Source organism: Cupressus sempervirens, chromosome 3 (assembly GCF_028749045.1).
Source record: "Cupressus sempervirens isolate cs-2001-9-10 chromosome 3, ASM2874904v1, whole genome shotgun sequence".
Classification (NCBI taxonomy): domain Eukaryota; kingdom Viridiplantae; phylum Streptophyta; class Pinopsida; order Cupressales; family Cupressaceae; genus Cupressus; species Cupressus sempervirens.
This window is the reverse complement of record NC_143120.1, coordinates 354,580,644-354,601,919: the sequence shown is the minus strand read 5'-3', so window position 1 is coordinate 354,601,919 and position 21,276 is coordinate 354,580,644. Positions and strand designations below refer to the sequence as shown.

The window sequence follows — 21,276 nt, the reverse complement described above, 5'->3', positions numbered from 1 at the left end:
TGGTATTTTCTATCTTTAAATGAATGTAATCTAACAATGCAACTGTATGAATTCCTGATTTATCGAAGGGCTAGCAAAGAAAATAACAAAGATAAGGTAAGAAGAGATGAAAGTAAATAGCATGAAATCAAAATTCCTAACAGACATAAATCATGGTAACAACACCTCTGTGAGTTAAATCATTGAAAAAATTGGGTAGGAAACAAATGAAAGTAGGAGCAATGCTTCCTCAAATCCACAGATGCAATCATTGATGGGAATTTAGTAAAACTAAAAGATGTTTCACTTCTTGTCAAATTCTTAGGCCATGCAAAGTGTGCTCATGCAAGATAAGAAGCTATGTAGGAACAATAGGGTGATCTCTTCTCCAACTCTATATATCAATGGAATTCATCAACACACGACAAACACCAAAACTAAAATATCTCACAATCAAATCAACACAAAACAATGATTGGCTCCATTATTTTGATGAACAAGAATCCACAAAAATAACACACTCTGGAAAGAATAACTACACTCTAAAATAAGAGCACTAATATCTTGTATTATTGCATCAAAATAACAACTTGGAATACATATTACATTCCTAAATTTATAAGAAATCATCTCCTTAATTTGTGTTGAGAGTGAGAGATCTCTTTATGCAAAATTATGCTTCTAAACTAATAAAACAAATCTATTTATGTACAAATTGACTGTCTAAATGGTGCTAAGTATGACTCTCCCCTTATTTATATAATTTAATTGGTGCATGAGCCTTTACATGTCTTAAAACAAAGAAAGAATTTGTAAGAGGATCTAGCAGTCACTGGAAGCTCCAAAAATTAAAGCTTGGCCTTCTCTGAATGTTTCTAGGTGTTAAACTACATCATAAAACCTATCTACATCCAAAATTTTCTCTTGAGATTGGCATTTTAACTTCTAAATATCTTCATGTAGTTTTCCCATGACCTTATTTCTAATAGCTATCTTCTCAATCAAATCCTTAAGTCTATCAATCTCATCTATTGTATACACTTCTATGAGTGTATGATACCTTTTACCTTTTATTGTTTTGAGTTCTTGAAGGACTTTTTTGGCTATATGTACTTCATCCATAGACCCAAAATCTTGGTCCACCATAGATATCATTTTCTCCACATTAGAATGCACTTTATGCAATAGGTTCAAATTAGCCTCTATTATTTCTACACCCTTCTTCTCAAAATGGTCACACCATTGCTGACATACTCTCAAAAATGAATCTACTTGGATACTCACCTCATCTCTCCTTTCTAGTATCGCAACAAAGAGTAACGTCTAGGTGGTCTTGATCTAATGGAGCTACAATTCTATATCGATATCCTCTGAGTATCTCATTCTCATTGCGTACCTTTATTAATTTATTCTTATTATCATCAAAATGCCTAAAAACCTCCCTAATTCTCATAATGATCATTACTTTAGTTGTATCTACTATGGGACTTCCTAATAGGACTTATGTAATTTTATAGTCCTTAGGAGTCAAATCTTTGGTCTTAGCATGTGGAGGAGGAATGACTATGTGAGTAAGTAGGTCATGATCTCTATTCTTCATTATGAAGGTCAATTATTGTGCATCACATGTAGGTGGCTTAGGCCTCTTGATGGCTTCTACTAGTACATCCATATTCTCCTCTTCATTCAAGTTCACCTGTAGCTTTTGTCAGACTATAACTTCTCTTTTCAACTAGGCTACTGCAATGCCCATAGGAGACAAGTATTGGGTTGAAGAGGAAGTTTTCCTAGCAAGCCCTTTTCCCTTATCCCTCCTTTCTGGAGTCTTCTCCCTTAGGGGGAGATCTAAATTTGTTGTCCCTACATCTATAGGATTAAGAGTCCTCATCTCTGTATCTTGAGAATTTTTTTGAGTATCTTCAGGTATCTGTCCTTCCTTTGATATTTCATCGACTGGCCTTTATTCTAGCTCCTCTTGATACGCCTCTCTCTCTTATTCAATGACAAGAGAGAGGGGAGTGACTGAACATTGCATGGTAGAGGTGGGATTTGATTCCAATCCTCTCCCAAAGGTTCGTTCATGAGTGTATCTCATATTTTATCACCCAACCACTCAGTCCCTACTAGAATAAAGTCAAAATTAGACATATTGAAAATATTTATTCCTTGCCCCTCTTGTTCATCCATCCATTGTTGCTACTCATCCTCTAGAGTTTTCACCTCAATAGGTTGTCTAGGAACATATGGTGGCATAATGGTGGAGCTTCTCCTTCTCTCTTCCTTGGTAGTCCTTGCTAAGCATGTCCTTTGATTCAATGTGAGATTATCTTCTTCATCTTCTTCATCCTCTTCAAGGATGGTTTTTAGGACTAGAGGAAAAGGTATAACCTTTTTTTGTATCTGTTGCCTTCAAGTCCTTCTGACAGTAGGTCTAACCTTAGCTTTCTTAGTAGCTGAGTAAGAGGCTTCTTCCTCTTAGAGGGGCAAGGATACCTCCTATTCTTCCTACTTAGGTTGTTATTCTTCTTCCTATTCTGGGCAAGGCACTTGTGGAATATCCTGATTTTGAGTTGTTTCTTAATTTTGAGGCTCTTGGTTCTCAGGTGCTTGAGCTACCTCTTTGGGCTTGAGTCACATCTTCTTGTTGAGGTTCTTTAGGTTTGGGTTTAGCTTGCTTTAGAGAAGCCATTTTTCTCTTATTCTTTTATTTGTTAGCTCTAAAGTACCCAACATCCCTGTCATGTTTATATATTATTTATGGCCTAATTGGTCATTGGGAAAGGAATGTTGGCACTGTAACTTCTACACCTTTACCCTTTATTGGGTGTGTTGTGGCTTGCAAGGTGATTTTCTGAGGAATCAAATCCAACTTAAAGGGCTTCTTTATCTAGTCTCTTGTCAGTTGGATTATATGTCTCATCATATTATTGATATCTACATTCTCTTCCCTACCAACCTCTAGATTCATAATTGGTCTATCAAATATCTTGTAACAATTGTACAAGGGATCTAAGACATCTGGAGTGTCTTGTTGGACAACCTTTAGTGGGATCTTTGTCTTTAAGGAATTTCCTACCAGATATAGAGTCATCCTAAATTAATCCCTAATTTGGATATCATAATCATATATCTTGTTTATCCAATGATCTTCTCCTGCATCTTCATGAACAAATTATTTTCCTACCAAAAGTTGAACTCTACCAATATTGTTAAAAAATGGACTAGGAGAGTTGTAATCCTCCAAGGGATATTGATCCCATTCTACATCAAATGTCATGATATTCTATTTCTACTCTACTTCAAATGGACCTATAGTGATGGGTCATACCCAGGTCTTCTTATGTTATTTCCTCACTTTGTCATATGCAAATGTGAGTTGGCTTGCAATATCTAGTAAAATGAGTCTATCCAATGGATATCTCAAGAGTTTCTTCAAATTCACAATTGTACTTGCTACCCTTAGGTAGGTGAATGTCTTAAACTGGATGTAATAGGCACCCATCTCTACAATCCTTACTGTTGCCTCTACTGACATCCTCTTGGCATAATCACTCTCAATAAACTAGATGATTGTAAAAATGAAAGTGTCATTCAATATTTTTTATTCTTTTATCTAATTCAAGAGATTGTTCTTTACCAGTTGAGGATATACCACATAAGGTGAAGCATTAGCATCTTGCATGCTTCCCTTCGTATACAATCTTGGACTGTTAGTTGTCCTTACTGCTAGTAAATACGCCAAGTATGATGTCATGCAAAACTTGGGGATGACTTTGAATCCTACCAACTACTCATATAAGTTTTCACTTACTATTGTGGCCCAATCAATTGGAATTTTAGTTGTTTTGATGGTCTCGCTGAAATGTACCATCCAAATGTTCAGGTGCCTAGTAGACCCATAACCCTTCTCAGAAGTATAATGGTGTATTCAATGTCATCCTTCCTGTATCCTCTAGTCATATCTATTTTTCCTTCTCTTCATCCCATTAGTGTTCTATCAATGATGAATGAATTGTATGATCTCTTTAGCTTTATTTTCATTATCCCTATACCATCTTTCTGCTTGATGATAATTAATTTTCACATATTGATTAGCTCTCAAGAGTTCTCCCGTATTATACTCTTCACAACTCTTTCTTTTGACACAAAATTCTGTACCAAATCCATGACAAGCTCTAAAGATTGAACTAATGTGAGATGTGAGGCTAAATTAACCAAGCCTGATCTTAAAAGTGTTGAGATCATTGAGGAACTCTCCTTAGGCTTGTTGGAAAGTACCAGGAATGTGTTATAGTCTATGTGTCCCAACTCAGTATCTCTAATCTCTAAATGTGCATTTTGAAAGTGTGATTTCTTAAGTGCCCCTTGAAACTTAAAAACAACTAGTTTTGGATCCATCTTCTCTACAAGTGAGGATGATGAGGAAGTCATTTTATCTACACAAAACATAAACACATTAGTCTAGAGGACTGAAAATTAAACTCTAACAAAACCCTAATTGCTAAAAAATCAGACCCAGAATCCTAAACCCTAGCAAAACCACACAAAAAACCTTTATTGAGCTCTAAAGTGGAGTTTAGTGCACCTTGTGCACCTTGATAAGTGTGCTAGGTGCACTAAGTAACCTTTAAAAGGTTATTGAGTAGTTGGATTCGATGAATCTATTTCTTCTTTATTCCATGATCATGATGTCATCAGCCTCTAAAGTTAAAGAAAGAATACTTATTTTCAAAGAGTAATAACTAAGAAAATAGTAAAGAATTCACCTATAAATAAATATTATCTACGTGCAACTTATATTAATATTCAGACAACTATCATTAGCATACTAAAAACAATTTGATTCATAGTTATCTCAATCGACTCATAATTTGAATTTTCTATGAATTGAAGCTCCTTATTTTGAACTTAGAAGCTAAAATAAAAACATGTTTAATAATTCATAGGGGTTTTGTATTATGAAGAAATTTTTTTAAGTTTAGAAATCAAAAACTTTGTAACAGATAGATAATTTAATCATAATATCCTTCTGTAATAGTAACATTTGAAGTAATTATCTAAATATATTGCAGAATAAATTGATTTATACTTCTCTCCATACATTTATTTGAAAGGGTCAATAGTTGGAATTCCAAAAAGTCATCAATGGCTAAGCTTGTGCTTAGACTTGAGTTTGTTTGCACATTGTCGCTGTAATAAAAACATCCATTTTCGCTTAGTTTTAACGTTCATGGAGAAGTTGCTCAAATTTATGTGGCCAACCTTAAACATCACACACTAAAAAAGAAATTAAGCTTGCAAAAATAAGTCAACTTTGACCATTCAAAATTCTTATATATCACACTAAGCTTAATTCCTACACCAAAAGTTTTAAATAGTCAAAGTTCACTTTTTTTTTCAAACTTAATTCTTCACTTATTGTGTGATGTTTGAGTCATCCACACTTGACCCTACTCAAAACAAAAAATTCTTTGCATCTTCTGAATCTTGTCTTTTATGGAATAACATGATAAAGCATTACTAAAAAGTAAAAGATACTTATCATTACATTCTAATTTCCAGAAATGGGGATTTTATGTATGGTCCATTGTCTGTGACCACAAAATCGGTGGCTGTAAGCCACTTGTAAAGCTGAAACTTAATGTATAAGAAGTGAACCGATTAAAGTTGAGGTATACATTTTGACAAATTCTCGCAACTGAATAATTTAGTATTATGAAGAGAATCATAGAATGTAGCCAAACATTGTTAAAAATGTTGGAAATAACTAAAGCTACAATTAGAAGCGATTTATAAGAAATCTGTTATTGGTAATTGTGTAGATTCTTTATGCATATATGTAAATCAATAACTTTATATTATTATTGTTTCAAATTAAACTATTTATTTTTACAAGCCTTTTAAATGACAAAAGATTGTCCATCCTTATATAAACAAATATGTAGAAATAAAAACAATGATCTAGAATGAATTGTGAAAAATAAAAGGGAGAACTCTTTAGAGAAAAGATTACCTATAAAAATGTCTACATTATTGTATGGAGTCTAATCCCTACTCACTATACAGTTTAGACTCCTGAGATTAGGAAGCTGAAAATTTGAAGGTAAATGTTATTAAAAAATAAAAAATAAAAAATTTATAATTTATGTAAATTTCTAAATTCATTTAGTTTATCTAATATAATAAACTAATAATGCTAAACAATTTTTTTATGTTCATATGTTTTGTTTATAATTAATTTTGAATTTATATAAATATTTTATATATAGAAACATGTAAATTGTATATTAATATTCTAGATTTGTAAGATATCTTTCTTCTAATTTTCTAAATTTATTCAAATATACAATTACAATCAAATTCCACTCATTACATATTTTCAAAGTAACATTTTAGGATAGATCAATAGGCTAAGCTTGAATCATACCAATAGCAAGGTCATCTTTCATGTTGTGAGATTGGTACCACTCTATGATCTTAGCAAAATGTCCTATTAAGAATATCCAAAAAGGTAAATTGAGCAAATGGTAAGAAAAAATAAGTATTTATGTATGAGAAATATGTTTGAAAAAAATATGATGAAAGTTGAAAAGGATATTTCACAATTTATATTAATATCAAAAGGATAATGATAAGCAATTATTGGAAAGAACAATAATTTTTTGTTTAAAAAATAAAACTTGTTTGATGAGGTGAAAAAGTAGAATGATTTATTAATACAAAAGATAACAAGAAAAAGAAGAACACTATTTCTACATGAATTTAATACCAAATATAAAATAATAGAATAACAAACTAGGTCAATCACTTATAATATGTAATGAACATTTAAGATCAATGACTTCAATATGTGTTGTTTCGTGTGATACATAAAATTTATTTTATTTATTTGATAGTGCATTTTAGTAGTGTAATGTATTTCAAACCCTTTTGGATAAAATTTATATGAATGAAGATGATAATGTATCAAGTTTGAAAATATTGTTAGAAATCATGAAAAGAGAGAAACATGTTTTGGAAAGAATGTCATATTTGAACTATGAAGAAAATGTATAGAAGTATATGTTTAGAAAAGGTTTGGGCAAAGAATTAGAGAGTTGTTTAGCTTAAAAGTGAAGCAAAGTATGAAAATGTCAAATATGTGAATAATATAAATAAAGTTCAAATATTATTACATGTATTATATGTTTAAAGAAATGTATTGAAACAATATAATATGTTCAATGTTCTCATTGAAACAAAAAAGGAGATAGAAGAAGGATGTGTAGATCTACTTGATTGTAGCATATGGACTAAAGGCCATATTTAAAAAGCTTTTGGAAAAGAGATTACAAAAATCAATTTATAATAGATTACTTATTTTTTATCATTTTAGAATTGAAAATTATAGTGAAAAGAGATCCTATAACACCAAAAGAGTTTAACTATGGTTTTCTCAAGTTCCTATGACCTGATAATGAATAAAAATGATCCTTCAAGTCAATAGGAGTTTTTTAGATGTTCCTCTAACCTTGAAAAATCACCTTTAATTGATTCTATAGTAAAGTATTAGCTAAAAATACAATGCGCCTTAGTGTTAATATCACAATAAAAATAGCGTTTTCAAAAGGCTCGCCAAACTTTCATGGATAACCTCCAACGAATGTAAGCCAAAAAAGAAACTATAATGTACCTTTGGATTGAATGATGGAACCCAAATCCATCATGGGGTTTTACAAGAATCCCCAACCTTGTATTGCCAGTTTTGACATGGATCCCATAACTACAACCTCAAAAAATAGAATAGGGGAAGAATGAGGGAATTACCAAGGCCCCCCAAACATTAAAAAAAAGGGTTAAAGATGAGAGTCAAATGCCAACTTGTTGACACAAACCAAGAACTTTGATCCATAAATTGCCTTTCTTTAACAAAAAATCCTTTCAACTAGATAAAGGATATTATCCTATCTCAATAGGAGCAGAGGAGAAGAAGTTGATAAGAAGTGTGATGTAAAATAAAAAATAACTTGCTACTAAGAGTTCACAACTATGGAAAAACCATACTGAGCACTAAATATCATCAATCCACTAGCCATTATCCACCTCCATAGAAGAAGATTCCACCTCTATTAGAAATGAGATAGATTAATAATATCCTAAAATTAACCAAACCAACAAAAAAAAATGTAATGAGAGACCCACCATAATAGGAGTTGAAATTTCCTCTATAGAAGCCATGCAAGGGAGAATCTGACAAGTAGTACTAGTAGCCAAAATAAAAGAAGAAATAGAAATGAAAAACCCACTCTCTCCAAGCCTTTGAATGCCAACACAAAAGAAATCCATTAGAAGAATGGAAAGGGAAGGAAAGAAGTTGCAGAAGAAAAAAAATTCAAAATGTAGAGAAGCATGTGAAATAAGAAACTACCAAAAAAACAAAGATAAATTACTTAAGGAAATAAGAAAATGCCCACCTTTATCATACTCATAATTAACATCAGAGACATCTCGTGGGACTCCTCTAGTACTAGGAAATCTAACCTGTCCATTGTCACTCCTCTTTCTACACAAAAACATTAAAATGAGACTTTAAAAAAGTTGTAAATGTGTTTTATCTAATCATATGACTATTAATAATCATATCAAAGAAAGTATCAAGTTCAAATGATCTACATTTCTCTACCTTGAATTGTAACTTTTAAAGGATATTTCCTATTAATATATTTATTGGCTTATACATTTCTTTTGATTTATTTTTATGATACCCTATTAAGTAAATAAATATTACTTTGAGTGAAATGGTGAGTATTTAAAATAACTATAATAGGGTAAGTGAAATGATGAGAAATGTTTTTTAAATAAAATTAAACAAGAAAGATTTTACTAATTTACATTTATATTATGATCAAAATTATATATTTTTTTAAAGAGGGGTAAACGCTTTGACCTGGAGCTATGAACTAGTGAGGCCACAAACGGGGGACCTCATCCCCATTAGATTTGAACCTTGATGGCAAGGATAACAACTCAACAACTTAACCATCATGACATGCCACTATTGGCAAAAAAGGGTTTGTGGTAAACCTAGTGTGACTCGAACCGGAGTTGATGTGTAGCACCGGGATCATTAGCCTAACACTACGCCTCATGACTCGCCTTCACACCAACTCGGCTACTCACTCACCCTTATGATCAAAATTATATTACCTCTATTAAGATATAATAATGTTTTTATTACATGAATATGAAAATTATAATAGACTCATAATACCTTACAACTTATATTAAAGAAAATCTTATATGGGGTCAAGGAAGTCCCAAGGTAGTGGTACCTTAAGTTTGATATCTTTATGATTAAGGATCAATTTATTCACAAAAAAATTTATATGTGTGTGTATTACAAAAGGTTATCCAATGGTGAATTTATGCTACACTTTATTACACTTTATTTTTGTTAATGGAATACTAGTTCCAGTCTCTAGCATGAAGTTGATTTAATAATTGAAACAACAAATTGTACAGTAATATTCAATGAAGGATATGTCCAACAAGAAAGATACTTTTAATCTTCAACATCTAGGATAGATGAAAGAGAGAAAACAAGTAGTTTCCAAAACATTATATTCTCAAAGCTTTGGACAGGTTAGGCATGGAGGATGCCAAAGTTGTCAGTACTCTATTAGTTGATCATTTCCCTTTTACTTCACCAATGTATCTCAATCCACAAGAGGAGCAAGTAAAAATGAAGTGCATTTTGTATTCTTAAAATGTAAGGAGTCTCATGTATTTTTTTGATATTAAAAAGTAGTCAAAATTTTGATGACTGGCCAAAGAATACAGGCATAGTGATAGACTCACTACTAGTAGAATCAAAGCCCATAGACCCATAGTCATAAGACTACACTCCCAAAATTAATATAGAAAACATAGCAGTGAACGACAAACTTACTATAAAAATAGGTCTTGCAGATAGGAAAAAAAGGTACCCCATCCACACTAAACTATCAATTAAACTAAACATAGTATCAGAGGCTCATAATAAAAATTTCATTAAAACCATAATGAGATTATGTTGCATCTTCCAATGTGGAGTTTGAGAGTTTAAAGTATAGAAAATAACATAATAGAAATAAAATTAAAGACATAGAAAGGGAAAAAGTCCTCAATATTGATTTTCCCTACTTTATGTTTCACCTTCTCCTTCTCCTATTGCAGGAGTTGGATGGTAGTTAAAGTAGCATGTGTGACCTTGACACAAAAATCAGCCAAGGTTATGAAATGAGACTCTAGCTCAATCATTCTATCTGTTTTCTTCTCTAGCTTGATCCATACTTTTTCAACTCCACTTTCACTTACAAGAAAGTAGTTCTATCAAGACTAGGGGGAGGGTGGGGATTTTAGATAGGGGATGTAGTCAGGGGATGACCATGTGGGGTGGGGGGAGAGGAAGTAAAAGGAGGTCAAGGCTACCAGGGGGTTCATGCTTTTGTTTCCTCAAAGGGGAGGTAAGAGTCTAAGGGAAGTTTATAATTTCTTTCATAGCAACCAAGTCCATAGTTCCCTTGCTAAATGTGACAGAGACATTAAAATGTTCCTAGTTGGGCTCTTTAGTATTAGCAGAGGATTTAGCTGAATCATAAGAATCCTCCTCAATGCATTGAATTCTCCTAGCCTTCTTTATGGCAAGACTATTACATTTTTTCCTCATTATCATTGGAATCATAGTCCAAGTCAACTTCATTAATATTTTGTTTTTTTCCACCTTTTTTTTCCTAGGTTAATAAGAAAATTGTGGGGTCTTGTCCTACCTCCCATCAACTTAGCACTAATATTTCTAAGGTTGACCTCTAGCTTAGGGTTATATTTTGAGAAAGACACAATGTGAGGGCCCTTAGCTTTTCTACTACTAGATATAGGGGAAGCTTTAGACACAATAGACAAAGTGTGTATCAGATTAGGAACAACCAGAGGAGAAGCATTAGGTGTAAGGGATGGACTAGCATAATGATCCTAAGAAGATACATAACTTTATGGAAGTTATACAATCCAAAAATCAAAACCTGGTGAATGATGTTGTAAATTTTTCCCTTAGCCATACATATCTTCACATCCATAGCTAAAGCTTCTAAATCCATTAACAAGAAGAAAGAATTTTTTTAATGATAACAAAAATAATTTAGTAGCAAAAAGTACTATTCATAATTTATGTTATGTTTCCCTTCATGAGTGAGATATTTCATTATTAGGTAGTAGACATCATCCCATGGGCTCAAGAAGCTCTTTGTGCTAAATCCACCATGGAATCAGATAGATGCCTCACCTTCTTTCGAGAACATACTCATACTAGTCTCATCCTCTTTCTTACTAACCCTTATCTACTTCTTTTCCTTCATGGATAACCCTATAGCCTGAGCTTTGACACCCTCATTAATCTCAAATGTAATGCCACCAATGGTGACATGTCATTCCTGCCAAGTGTTAACTAGTTGCATGGATAGGATCTCAACATGTCCTTCCATGGCCTTGATAAATGGAAGTAGGTCACCCTCAGTAATGTAAAGAAACATTGAGTTTATATAAATAGAACTTTCACAAAGGTTGGTTGATGATATTATAATTTTGGCCATTGTACAAAGGAGAAGGATAATACATTGACACATGAAATATAAAGATTAATAGGCTTTTGTCATAAATTCAACTTTTTGGAAAACATTGCAATCATGTCATGGTAAAAATTTGTGTCTATCCTTAAATGAACAACCCTTTTGTACTTAGTGTTTCTACCCAAAATATTTTTATGATCATTTTTGGCAAGTTTCCACAATGGCGTGCAAGTGAAGTGATGGTTTCCCATCATATTTGTTAACCACTCAAAGTTTCCACCCTCAAAGTAGTCTCAAAGGGTGTCATACTACTAGCTATAGTAATTGATTAAAATCAAGTTCCATTAGTGGTGACATATCCTTCACTCTCCATGAGAGTGGTGATATTAGCAAGGATTGATGCTAACAATATCCAACACCTAACACTTGTAATTCCCAAACCCAAACCACCTAGCTTGTTAGCCACATAGTTTCTTTCATGAAAGGTGTAGTGACATGTCATTGCCCCCATTCTATCAAGGTAAATCCTAACATCTAGTAAAATTTCTACTAGGGATAAATCTATCTACTACCGCCAATTGATAACTTCAAAAATTAAGCTGGAATCCCTTTCAACTACCAACTTGGTCCTTCCTAAAAGGGTAGTAAATTTGATCCCCCATAGTAGAGCTTGTGCCTCTACCATATTAGAGAGGTTGTTGTAAAAAAAATTTGCATATGTTAAAATCATTATTAATACATCCACTTGAGGGGGATGTTATTTGTGGTTAGCACTAAATTTCCTTTTAGATTTATCAAAGTCTATAACATCCTCAAGAAGGTACCATTCCTTGATCACATGGAAATCCCAACAGGTGGGGGTATTTCCAAATTTCTCCAAGAGGTCACCTCAATTTTTTCTCATAGCTTCTTAACAAACATATACTAGTAGTGGTATTTCCCATTTACTAGCAGTCGTAAGAAGTTTATGAGTAACTCAAACAAACCACATCACAATACAATTAAGTAGATCCTAAGGTACATAAAATAAACTTTTGTTTATTTTTTGTGTTTTGCTAGACATGATGCCTCATTAAAAGTACTTATTGATTTTGATATGGCCAATAATTTAGACAATAGAAGGTCAACTACTAGTTACGCATTTACATTTAGTGGAGAAACAATCCTTTTGGTTTCAAGGTTGCAACCGATAGTAGCTCTTTTATACAAAAATAATTGAATACAATTCTTGTAGTGAAGGAGTAAAGGAAATGATTCAGTACCAAAATTTATTTGATGATTTAGATTGTGCTCAATATAGTTGTACTCCATTTTGTGCTAGATATTGTGCTATTAACTTTGGCATTAATGTTGTCTTTCCCATTTGGACTAAACATATTGTAGTGCAATTTCCTTTTCATTCAAAACCTTCTTGAGGAGTGAAAACTACAAGTAGAGAAAATAGACACTATGGAAAGATTAGCTAATACATTGACAAAGATCATCTTGTGGGAAAACTTCAAGTTTCTTTGATTTTCTCTTAGCCTTGTCAAGAAGTACAAATAAGGACAATGTAGGGCAAAGTCTTCGATTTATCGTAGTAGTTGTTGAGCTTCAAGTGGTATTTTTTTTAATGTATGAAGCTCAACATTTATAATTATCTTGTGCTCCAAATTATGTTCCTCTTCATTTCTATTTGAAATCCTTATTCAATTGTTGTAACTATTGTAGTGTGTAAACAAAACTTACTAACGTTAATAAAAAAAACTGTCCCACTAAAACTAAACATAGCCAAATTGATGGACCACTTGAAATCTTTCTAATTTCTCTATCTTATATTTTTTAATTTCACACTTCTAATTGCTTCTCAAATTTTCCATGACTATAAAATCTTTAAATTACATCCATTGATTGATAAATTTTACCCTTATTAAAAAAAAAAAAAATTAAAAAATAATATACTTTTATTCAGACATTATTATTCAAAATTTCAAACGAAGAGTAATCATAACTTGAATGCATTTATTAATATGAGTAGAACTATAGCATATTGATTTGTCACTTATCAAGTCAAAAACAAACTTTGAAACTCTGTACCTATCTCGAAATATGTTATACTAAAGGCTACTTTTTTACTTTTGAAACAACAATAAGCAAGGTGGTGTGACATTAGGAGCCCTGGCTCATATTCCTTGAACAATAAGTAACAAACTAAAAATAGAAAGATTCATTCTTTCCGCTACTCTGACCAAAAATGTCAACGGCAATTTCAGTCAAGCAATAGAATTCTTGGGTACTATTGTATCCTGTGAATCTATTATTAACTTTTTGTCAAGAACATGATCTCATTAGGCTCTCAGATTAAAAAAATAAATGGTGCTCTGCGAAAAGTGTCAGTTATGTAAGCAGTAAATAATTATACATCTGCAATTTATATTTAATTTCAGACAGCTATAATGAGTTAATTGAGAACAATTTGATGCATAGTTATCTCAACAGAATTATTGAAATTCTCTATGAATGGAAGCCTTATATTCTGAACTAGCAAAAAGTAACAAATAACTTCTGTTGCAGAAAACGGAACAAAATTATCATCAATTCAGGGTTGGTTCAATGTATCGGGGGAATCACTTGATCTATAAATGTCTCAATACATTCATTAGAAAGGCCCAATAGTTGAAGCGTTTTATTCCAAACTCGGAATGAGTTATTGAGATCTGCAGCTTGTGCTGAAACTTTTGCTGGTTTGCAATTGTAACTGTAATAAACACATCCATCTTCCTTTCGATTTCTGCGTTTGCGGAGAAATTGTTCAATCTCTGGTTCTGTTGCACAGAACAATACACTTCTTGCACCTATTCCAAAATTCAAACCACAATGATCTTGAGCGTTGGATTTGTTATGTAAGGTTAATTGAAAAAAGATTGCATTAAAGATCCTCAAGAGGATATAAAATTTTGGAGATATGTAAGAGAATGTCTTGATTCTACTATGGTACCTTGAGCTGCACCGAATCTCCAAAACGATTTGTTGCTGAAACTGGGCTCATAATCTCTCTAGGAAAACGGTAAGATTTTCAATTAATATCCATTGTTCTAATGATATTTAAAACAGATAAATTATAATATTAGGCAAGGTAGAATATATTTTATTACCGCAAGATTTGTGCTGACGATTCCTGGATGAACAGCGATAACTCCAACCTCTGCATTTGATGGAATTTTTCTTGACAAAATGTCCAAAAACATCAACTGCAAGAAACAATTAGAAATGTCACATTACCTGCTGGAATATACGAGTTGTATTAATTAGCCTAAGATTAAACATACGTTCCGTGTAGATCATTTCATTTTTAATGGGCTATTCGTGAATCGTCTAATTAAAGGCAAACATTGACTTTCAAATATGGTCTCTTAGCATAGGTGTTTTCAACATATAAACAATAGAAATTGCATATAGAGATTCTGTAAACTATTTTACCTGAGAAAGTTTGCTTGAAGCATAAGCCATTAAACTGCTATAGTTTTTCAGTCTCAAGTCCGCATTCAGATAAGCAGAATCCACCACAGCGTTATGGTGAGCCTACAGTTGTTGACAAAACGCACGATTGCAAGGTATATTTTGTGAAATACAAATTTTGTCTTTTGAAGAAACATTTGGAGACTAATTACCACAGAGTTGAGACTTATTATCCTTGAAGGGGCTCCTCGGATTAGAAAAGGAAGGAGGAGGAATGTAAGAAGTGCTGGTGCAAGATGATTTACTTGTATGTGTTCCTCAAAGCCATCCTTGGACATCTTTTCTGGTTCTGATTACGAAAATGAGAAATTATTATTACTTACTTCCCATGAGCTGGCTATATAACTTATCAGCATTCATACAAGGAGAACAAACCTCCCAATCGAAGGATTCCCGCATTGTTGATAAGAATATGAATTGGGCATCCAGTAGATTCCCAAGTGGCAGCAAAAGCTTTTACTGAAGCTAAGGACAGCAGATTCAATTCCATTATCTGTTTTAGGTCCATTTGGTCATATCAATACAATATTCTCCTTGTTCAAAAAAGGGAAAAAACTATGTAATATGCCAAAATAAAAAACACAGTTTCCAGTACAGTTATAGACATGGGCTTCCCAGAAGCCTGTTGTTTCCATTCTTGGACAAGTTGCAGAGCAGTTTTTGTATTACGGCATGCCATACAAACATTAGCACCCGCTTTTGCAAGCTCTCTGAAAGAAAAGAAACAGCAATATTGTTATTAATAAGTAGACATTGATCACAAATAATTGCTTTCTATTTGTTTCAAATAATTATTATTTTTCAATTAAATTGGATGTACATTTTTTTATATCAAAATCATTTGAACGATCTTTTGTCAAATTAAATTATCATATGAGAACATTACAAGAATCATCTTAATTGCAGGCAAGAGTCTATAATACAATGATAAATTAGGAGTCTCTTATCTTAAACGACTTAGGTTCAAATTTGCTCAAGCTTAATAAATAATAATAACAACAATTAATCACAACACATAATAATAATAAATCTTAACTTCTGCTTCTTATTGATCAAAAAAATCATCGTAATCAGAAATCATGGTCCATGCATATATGAACTAAATTTAATAAAACACAACAATGATTAAATCATCATTCCTATAAGCTCTTAGGAAAAAGATTACCTATAGAAATTATACCCACCTTGCAGTATGGAGTCCAATCCCGCTGGTAGCCCCAGTGACAATGCAATTCAGACCAGTGAGATCAGAAAGAAGAAGATTTGAAGGCAGATATCTTGTCACAAATTTCTGACAAAATATGTCCTTTGCCGTTTCCCAGAGGCCGTTTATCAACACCCTCCAATTCATCGTTGACCATTAATGTCATGAATACGCAAAGCCCAATATTTATAGAACAATTATCTCAAACAAAACAAAATAATATAATATAATCAAGGCAAGCCAAGCCAAGCCGCCACCTAATTTCTAATTGACCAAGCAAACAATGGTATGTAACTAAAGTTTAGTTGGACAGTGGGGAATGTTCTCGCCTTTTTCCAGAGATCCCGTTCGTCTACCGCACAAATAATTTTTTAAAAATATTTTGGTATGCGATTCCTTTATTTTCCTCTCAAAGTCGTCTTTCGTGGAAGATTCTGGTAGGTGACCACCGGAATAAGTCGATGCCGCTTTTCACTAATTGAAACAGACGGTAGTGGCCATAAAATCGGTGGTGTCCGTTGGGTATCGATAACGACACTTGTAAAATTGTAACTTCGCATAGAAGAATTGAACCCATTAAAGTTAGGGTATACATTCCAGGAAACCCTTGTGACTAAACAAATGATAGAAATACTTCAAGAACAAGAAATATGAACCATCATCTTTTCGCAGTTTTGAATATATATATATATATATATATATATATATATATATATATATATATATTTTTTATATATTTTTTTAAGATGTTTCTATTAAATAAAGCTTAGAAGTTATCATATTTTAAAGCACAATAAAAAACATAGTGTAGATTAGTTCATGTAATTAGTTGGAAACATTGACAATCATTAATTTAATATTTTTGTGCCAATGGTAATAGCAATCTATGATAATTTAATGGGGTTTATTTGTATACATAAATATCAATTTAAATTTATTAGGCAATATTCTAGGTTACTATACTGTAAAATTAGTTAGAAGGAAAGTAATGTAAATAGTGTGATGATCAAAGAACAAATTCTAATTTGCTAGAGATTTTCAACATTGTTTATACTAGATTTAAAATTATGCATTTTTTGTAAACAAAAATTCCTTTGAGATTGTGTTGGGTTATTACTTTACCTATGGTAATATATGTTGGCTTAAGTCTAGTCAATGATTGTGGACTCATTTTATGATGAAATTAAAATGTTGCATGACACACGTCTATCATTTACTAAGTGAAATTCATTTTTATTTACATTATCTTCTCCTCTACTTTAGAAACTATAGTATGTAAAGAAATATTAGGATGGTTGTTTTGACCAAACTAGCATTGAAAATGCCAAACCCTTTATAAATTCATTATTAATGCAAATGAAACAAATTTTAATGATTTGTGCAATTGATCAAAAACTTAAAAATCATCAACGAAAAGAAAATGTAAAAGACCATCAGCAAAAATAAAATAAAAAAGACGATCATGAATTTAGTCGCTTATCATTTTTTCATTCTCTCTACAAGATATCAAGTTGCTACTAGAAGGAAGCTACATTAGAGTAAATTCAAGAACCAACATCACCTTCAACTTGAAGAGGAGAGTTACAAAGTTTAGTAAAAAAATGCCATCTTTACTATACTTGTTCCAGGAGGCTAGCATTAGCTAAAGACACTGCATTACATTTCCTTATGTTCTTCTATTTTCTACATTCAACTTCTTACTGAAGGACATTAATAGTAAGTGAAATAATTTTAACAAAGTCCTCCTAATAGTAAATAAAATTTTAGACAATATTCGTTAGAGTCTCCTTAATCTCCTTTAAATTGTACCTCATACATTTAGGATTATTGACCTCCTTTTAATATTTAGGATGAACTAAAAAATCTCCCTCAAAATTTCAATGGTCTTTACTATGCCCTAATATGGAGATCTTCTTTAGTCTACTGTTAGTCCTCCTTATATAACTTCTCTAGGGTCTAAATTTTTCTCCTAGTTTTATGCAGTTAGACCATCAGCTACATAGAAAGTTCCAAGTGCACTTTTTAAGACCCTACAAATATAGACTATGTCTTTTGCTAGAGATTGATTAAAAAAATCACTATATTTGAGTGGGTTTGAAAATAAACACCTCTTGTTCCATAGTGTCCTTTTTAATGAGGAAAATGACATAGTTTCTAACCTCCATTAAGACTATGATAAATAGAGTGACAAGTAGAATTTCTATTATAGCTTGATTAATCAATTCTATGTTAAATATCTAACACCATTCAAGTATCTAGTATCTTTAGAAAGTACACATTTTTCTTCTTCTTTGAGAGACTCAAAGGATAACTCCACATGGAGGTCATGACCAATGAGGAGTTACAATCTTGGAGGAAAGGGTTCAAATTAGACTTAGTGACTAAATGTATCAAACAAGAAACAATATTAGGAGTTGAAAAATTCTGAGTGTTGCTTTGAAAAAGTATATTTGAGGATTGGCAATCAATGGTTTGGGGTTAAATGCAAGTTTTGGTGACATGTTATTTGGAAGTAGATGAAGTTTTAACCCCTATCATAACTAGAAGTCTTTAATGGAGATTCTTTGAAAGAGCTACATAACTAGAACACATGTTATGCTTCATTTCATAATGGAAATGATTAAAAGATCATGTAGTAAAAAAGTGTAACACCTTTTATATTCTCTACCTTGAGTAATTTTCACAATATGAGTTTTTCAACCCTTGGTTAAAGAATTGAAAGTTCTTCACTACTATGGTCATCATAAAACAACTAATTTTTTTTGACCTTCTTTCAAAATATTTTTCATAGCCTAATTATAGAGCCCTTAGTTTTATTTTTCAATTTCACTCGTGTAGCATTGTAAATTGTACATCGCATGTCTTTTAAGGTGTCCAAATGAATACTTAGCAATTATTTTGATGTGTAAATATTCTTGCATGTAATAGAAGACTTCATTATAAATTTAATTCATAATCAATTTTGAATATGGGTTCTCTCTTAATTCAATGTCATCGAATATCTATATGAGCCCCTAATCGTACGTGCGCTCATATTCCATTTTTGACTAATCAATCACCACTTTCTTATGTAGGACCTATTTTAACATGTGGTACCTTTTTGTAAGAATTTGGCTTAGGCCAAAATTCACCCAAGAATTAAAGAACTCAACACAAGCACACAATAGACCAAAATAGATAGAGTACGATCAGAATGAGGATATTCATTCAATAACTTGATTCAAGAGTACACTAGGAGTGCCTAAATATAAAGGCCTCACGAGAGCTTCTAGAATGCATAGAAGTTAGCATCATAATATATCATACAACCAGGCACATGTCCACCAGATATAGATTATCCTCCATTAATCACAAGATTAAGTGTGATGATGTGAGGATAAGCCTACAATGGTGTAGCATGCAAATCAATGGAGTAGACAACAGGTGCTAAATGAGGAGTGTGGATAACTGTGTTGTCAACATGACAACTCAGTGAATGATGTATACTCCTGTGTTGTAGACACCATGTGCATAATTAGAGTTGCGTAACTCAATGAGAGTACACAAACTCCTAAGTGTCTCACCTAAAATAATAATAAAATAATGCAAAATATTTAAATAATGCATTAACCTAAATAAAACTTAAGTAAGTGTAATAAGTAAATACTTAATTACACCAACACCCCCCCTTAAGTGCAACTTAGGGGAATGCCCTTAAGCTTACGAAATTTAGGATGATATGCAGGATGGGTCTCAACTACTAGGCCATGTTAGGTACCCATGTACATAATGATATGCAATCTCCCATAAAGTGGGGAAAGAGGGAAAACCTCATGGGAAAAATCATTCCCCAAAAAGAGAGATAAATAGGGATGCATGGATGGATGGAGTAATCAAGACCCCCCCATTATGACATACATCCAATATATACATAAGATAATAATGAGAAGAGGTAGAGAGATAGGATGGGCTCCCCCCCCCACAAAAGAAGAGTGCCAAATAGTGACTACTCCGATGAAGAAGCTGATCTAAGACTATACAATGGTGTTCCTCCCCTTAGGAAGAAACAATGCCAAAGGTACAAATGAGATGCTTCAGTTGTGTGTGGAAAGAATCCCATGGATAAGTGATGTCCCTAAAACCTGTTCAGTTGGTTGAAGAACCTATCCCAAAGAACTGTCTGTCTCTGAAACTGATGAAGAACCCTGCTGCAATTGTTGATCATAAGTATCCACAATCACTTCAACCTGTGACGATTGATCATGTAGCGAATGAAAAAGAGAGTCTAGAACCCTCGTGACAACTAAAGAAGGTAATTTTGCATCAAGAAGAAGAGGCAGATCATGAATACTATCTCCCAAATTTGTCATTGAACCTATATCTGGAAGACTAGATGTACCCTTTTATTTTAGACCTATCATTGTGGCGATGTATGCATGTGGACTGAACTGATGAAGTGACCTCTCACTGTAAATGTTGATAGAACTCCATGTGTCTAAAGTTGTTGAAGCACTATCGCTGGTTTAACTATCAGTATCCACATTGTATGATGTGCAAAGAGGAGTAGAGGACAAGCTAGGAGAACTTTCCTCAAAATGTACATCCTTCTCCACAAATAACTAATGTGTCTCAGGATCTAGAAGTCTGTATGCCTTCACACTATCTTCATAACCAATGAAGGTACAATGTCGAGGTGACTGTGCCTTGCATCCCCTGGAAGATTTCTTTGCCCATGCAGGACAATTGAAGACTCTAAAGTGTGTCACAATAGGTTTTCTGCCACACCATGCCTCAAAAGGAGTTTTGTCATCTAAGGTTGAATGAGGACAATGATTAAGAATGTGAGTGGCACTTGATATTGTTTCGAATTCTAATGATGGATCGAGAGACTTGGCATGAATCATGCAACTTGCCATAGACTTAAGAGTTTGAATCCTCAATGTTGCAACATTTGTCTTATGTAGACTGAATGATGGAGGAGTCTGCAGATCAATTCCCTCATGTCTGCAAAAGTCCTTAAGTCTTTTTTTCACA

At 32.7% G+C, this 21,276-nt stretch overlaps 1 protein-coding gene across 1 annotated transcript; it reads right to left on the bottom strand.

Moving 5' to 3' along the window:
• Positions 1-14,150: 14,150 nt before the first annotated feature.
• Positions 14,151-16,410, bottom strand: LOC149566446 (dehydrogenase/reductase SDR family member FEY-like). Its single transcript, XM_089816478.1, has 8 exons — positions 16,244-16,410; positions 15,661-15,769; positions 15,435-15,561; positions 15,212-15,348; positions 15,021-15,122; positions 14,696-14,791; positions 14,539-14,596; positions 14,151-14,395 (listed from the first exon to the last, which is right to left on the bottom strand). The coding sequence occupies exons 1-8, from the start codon at positions 16,408-16,410 to the stop codon at positions 14,151-14,153; spliced, it is 1,041 nt and encodes a 346-aa protein (XP_089672604.1).
• Between the last annotated feature and the right edge of the window lie 4,866 nt (positions 16,411-21,276).

What these genes read in the sequence shown, in the direction of transcription:
- LOC149566446 (XM_089816478.1), bottom strand. Translation starts at nt 16,410, where the DNA reads ATGAATTGGAGGGTGTTGATAAACGGCCTCTGGGAAACGGCAAAGGAC. An exon ending in TCGTCAGCACAAATCTTGCG is followed by an intron (nt 14,597 to 14,695) that starts GTAATAAAATAT and finishes CCGTTTTCCTAG; the next exon opens with AGAGATTATGAGCCCAGTTT. An exon ending in GAGATTCGGTGCAGCTCAAG is followed by an intron (nt 14,396 to 14,538) that starts GTACCATAGTAG and finishes ATTTTGGAATAG; the next exon opens with GTGCAAGAAGTGTATTGTTC.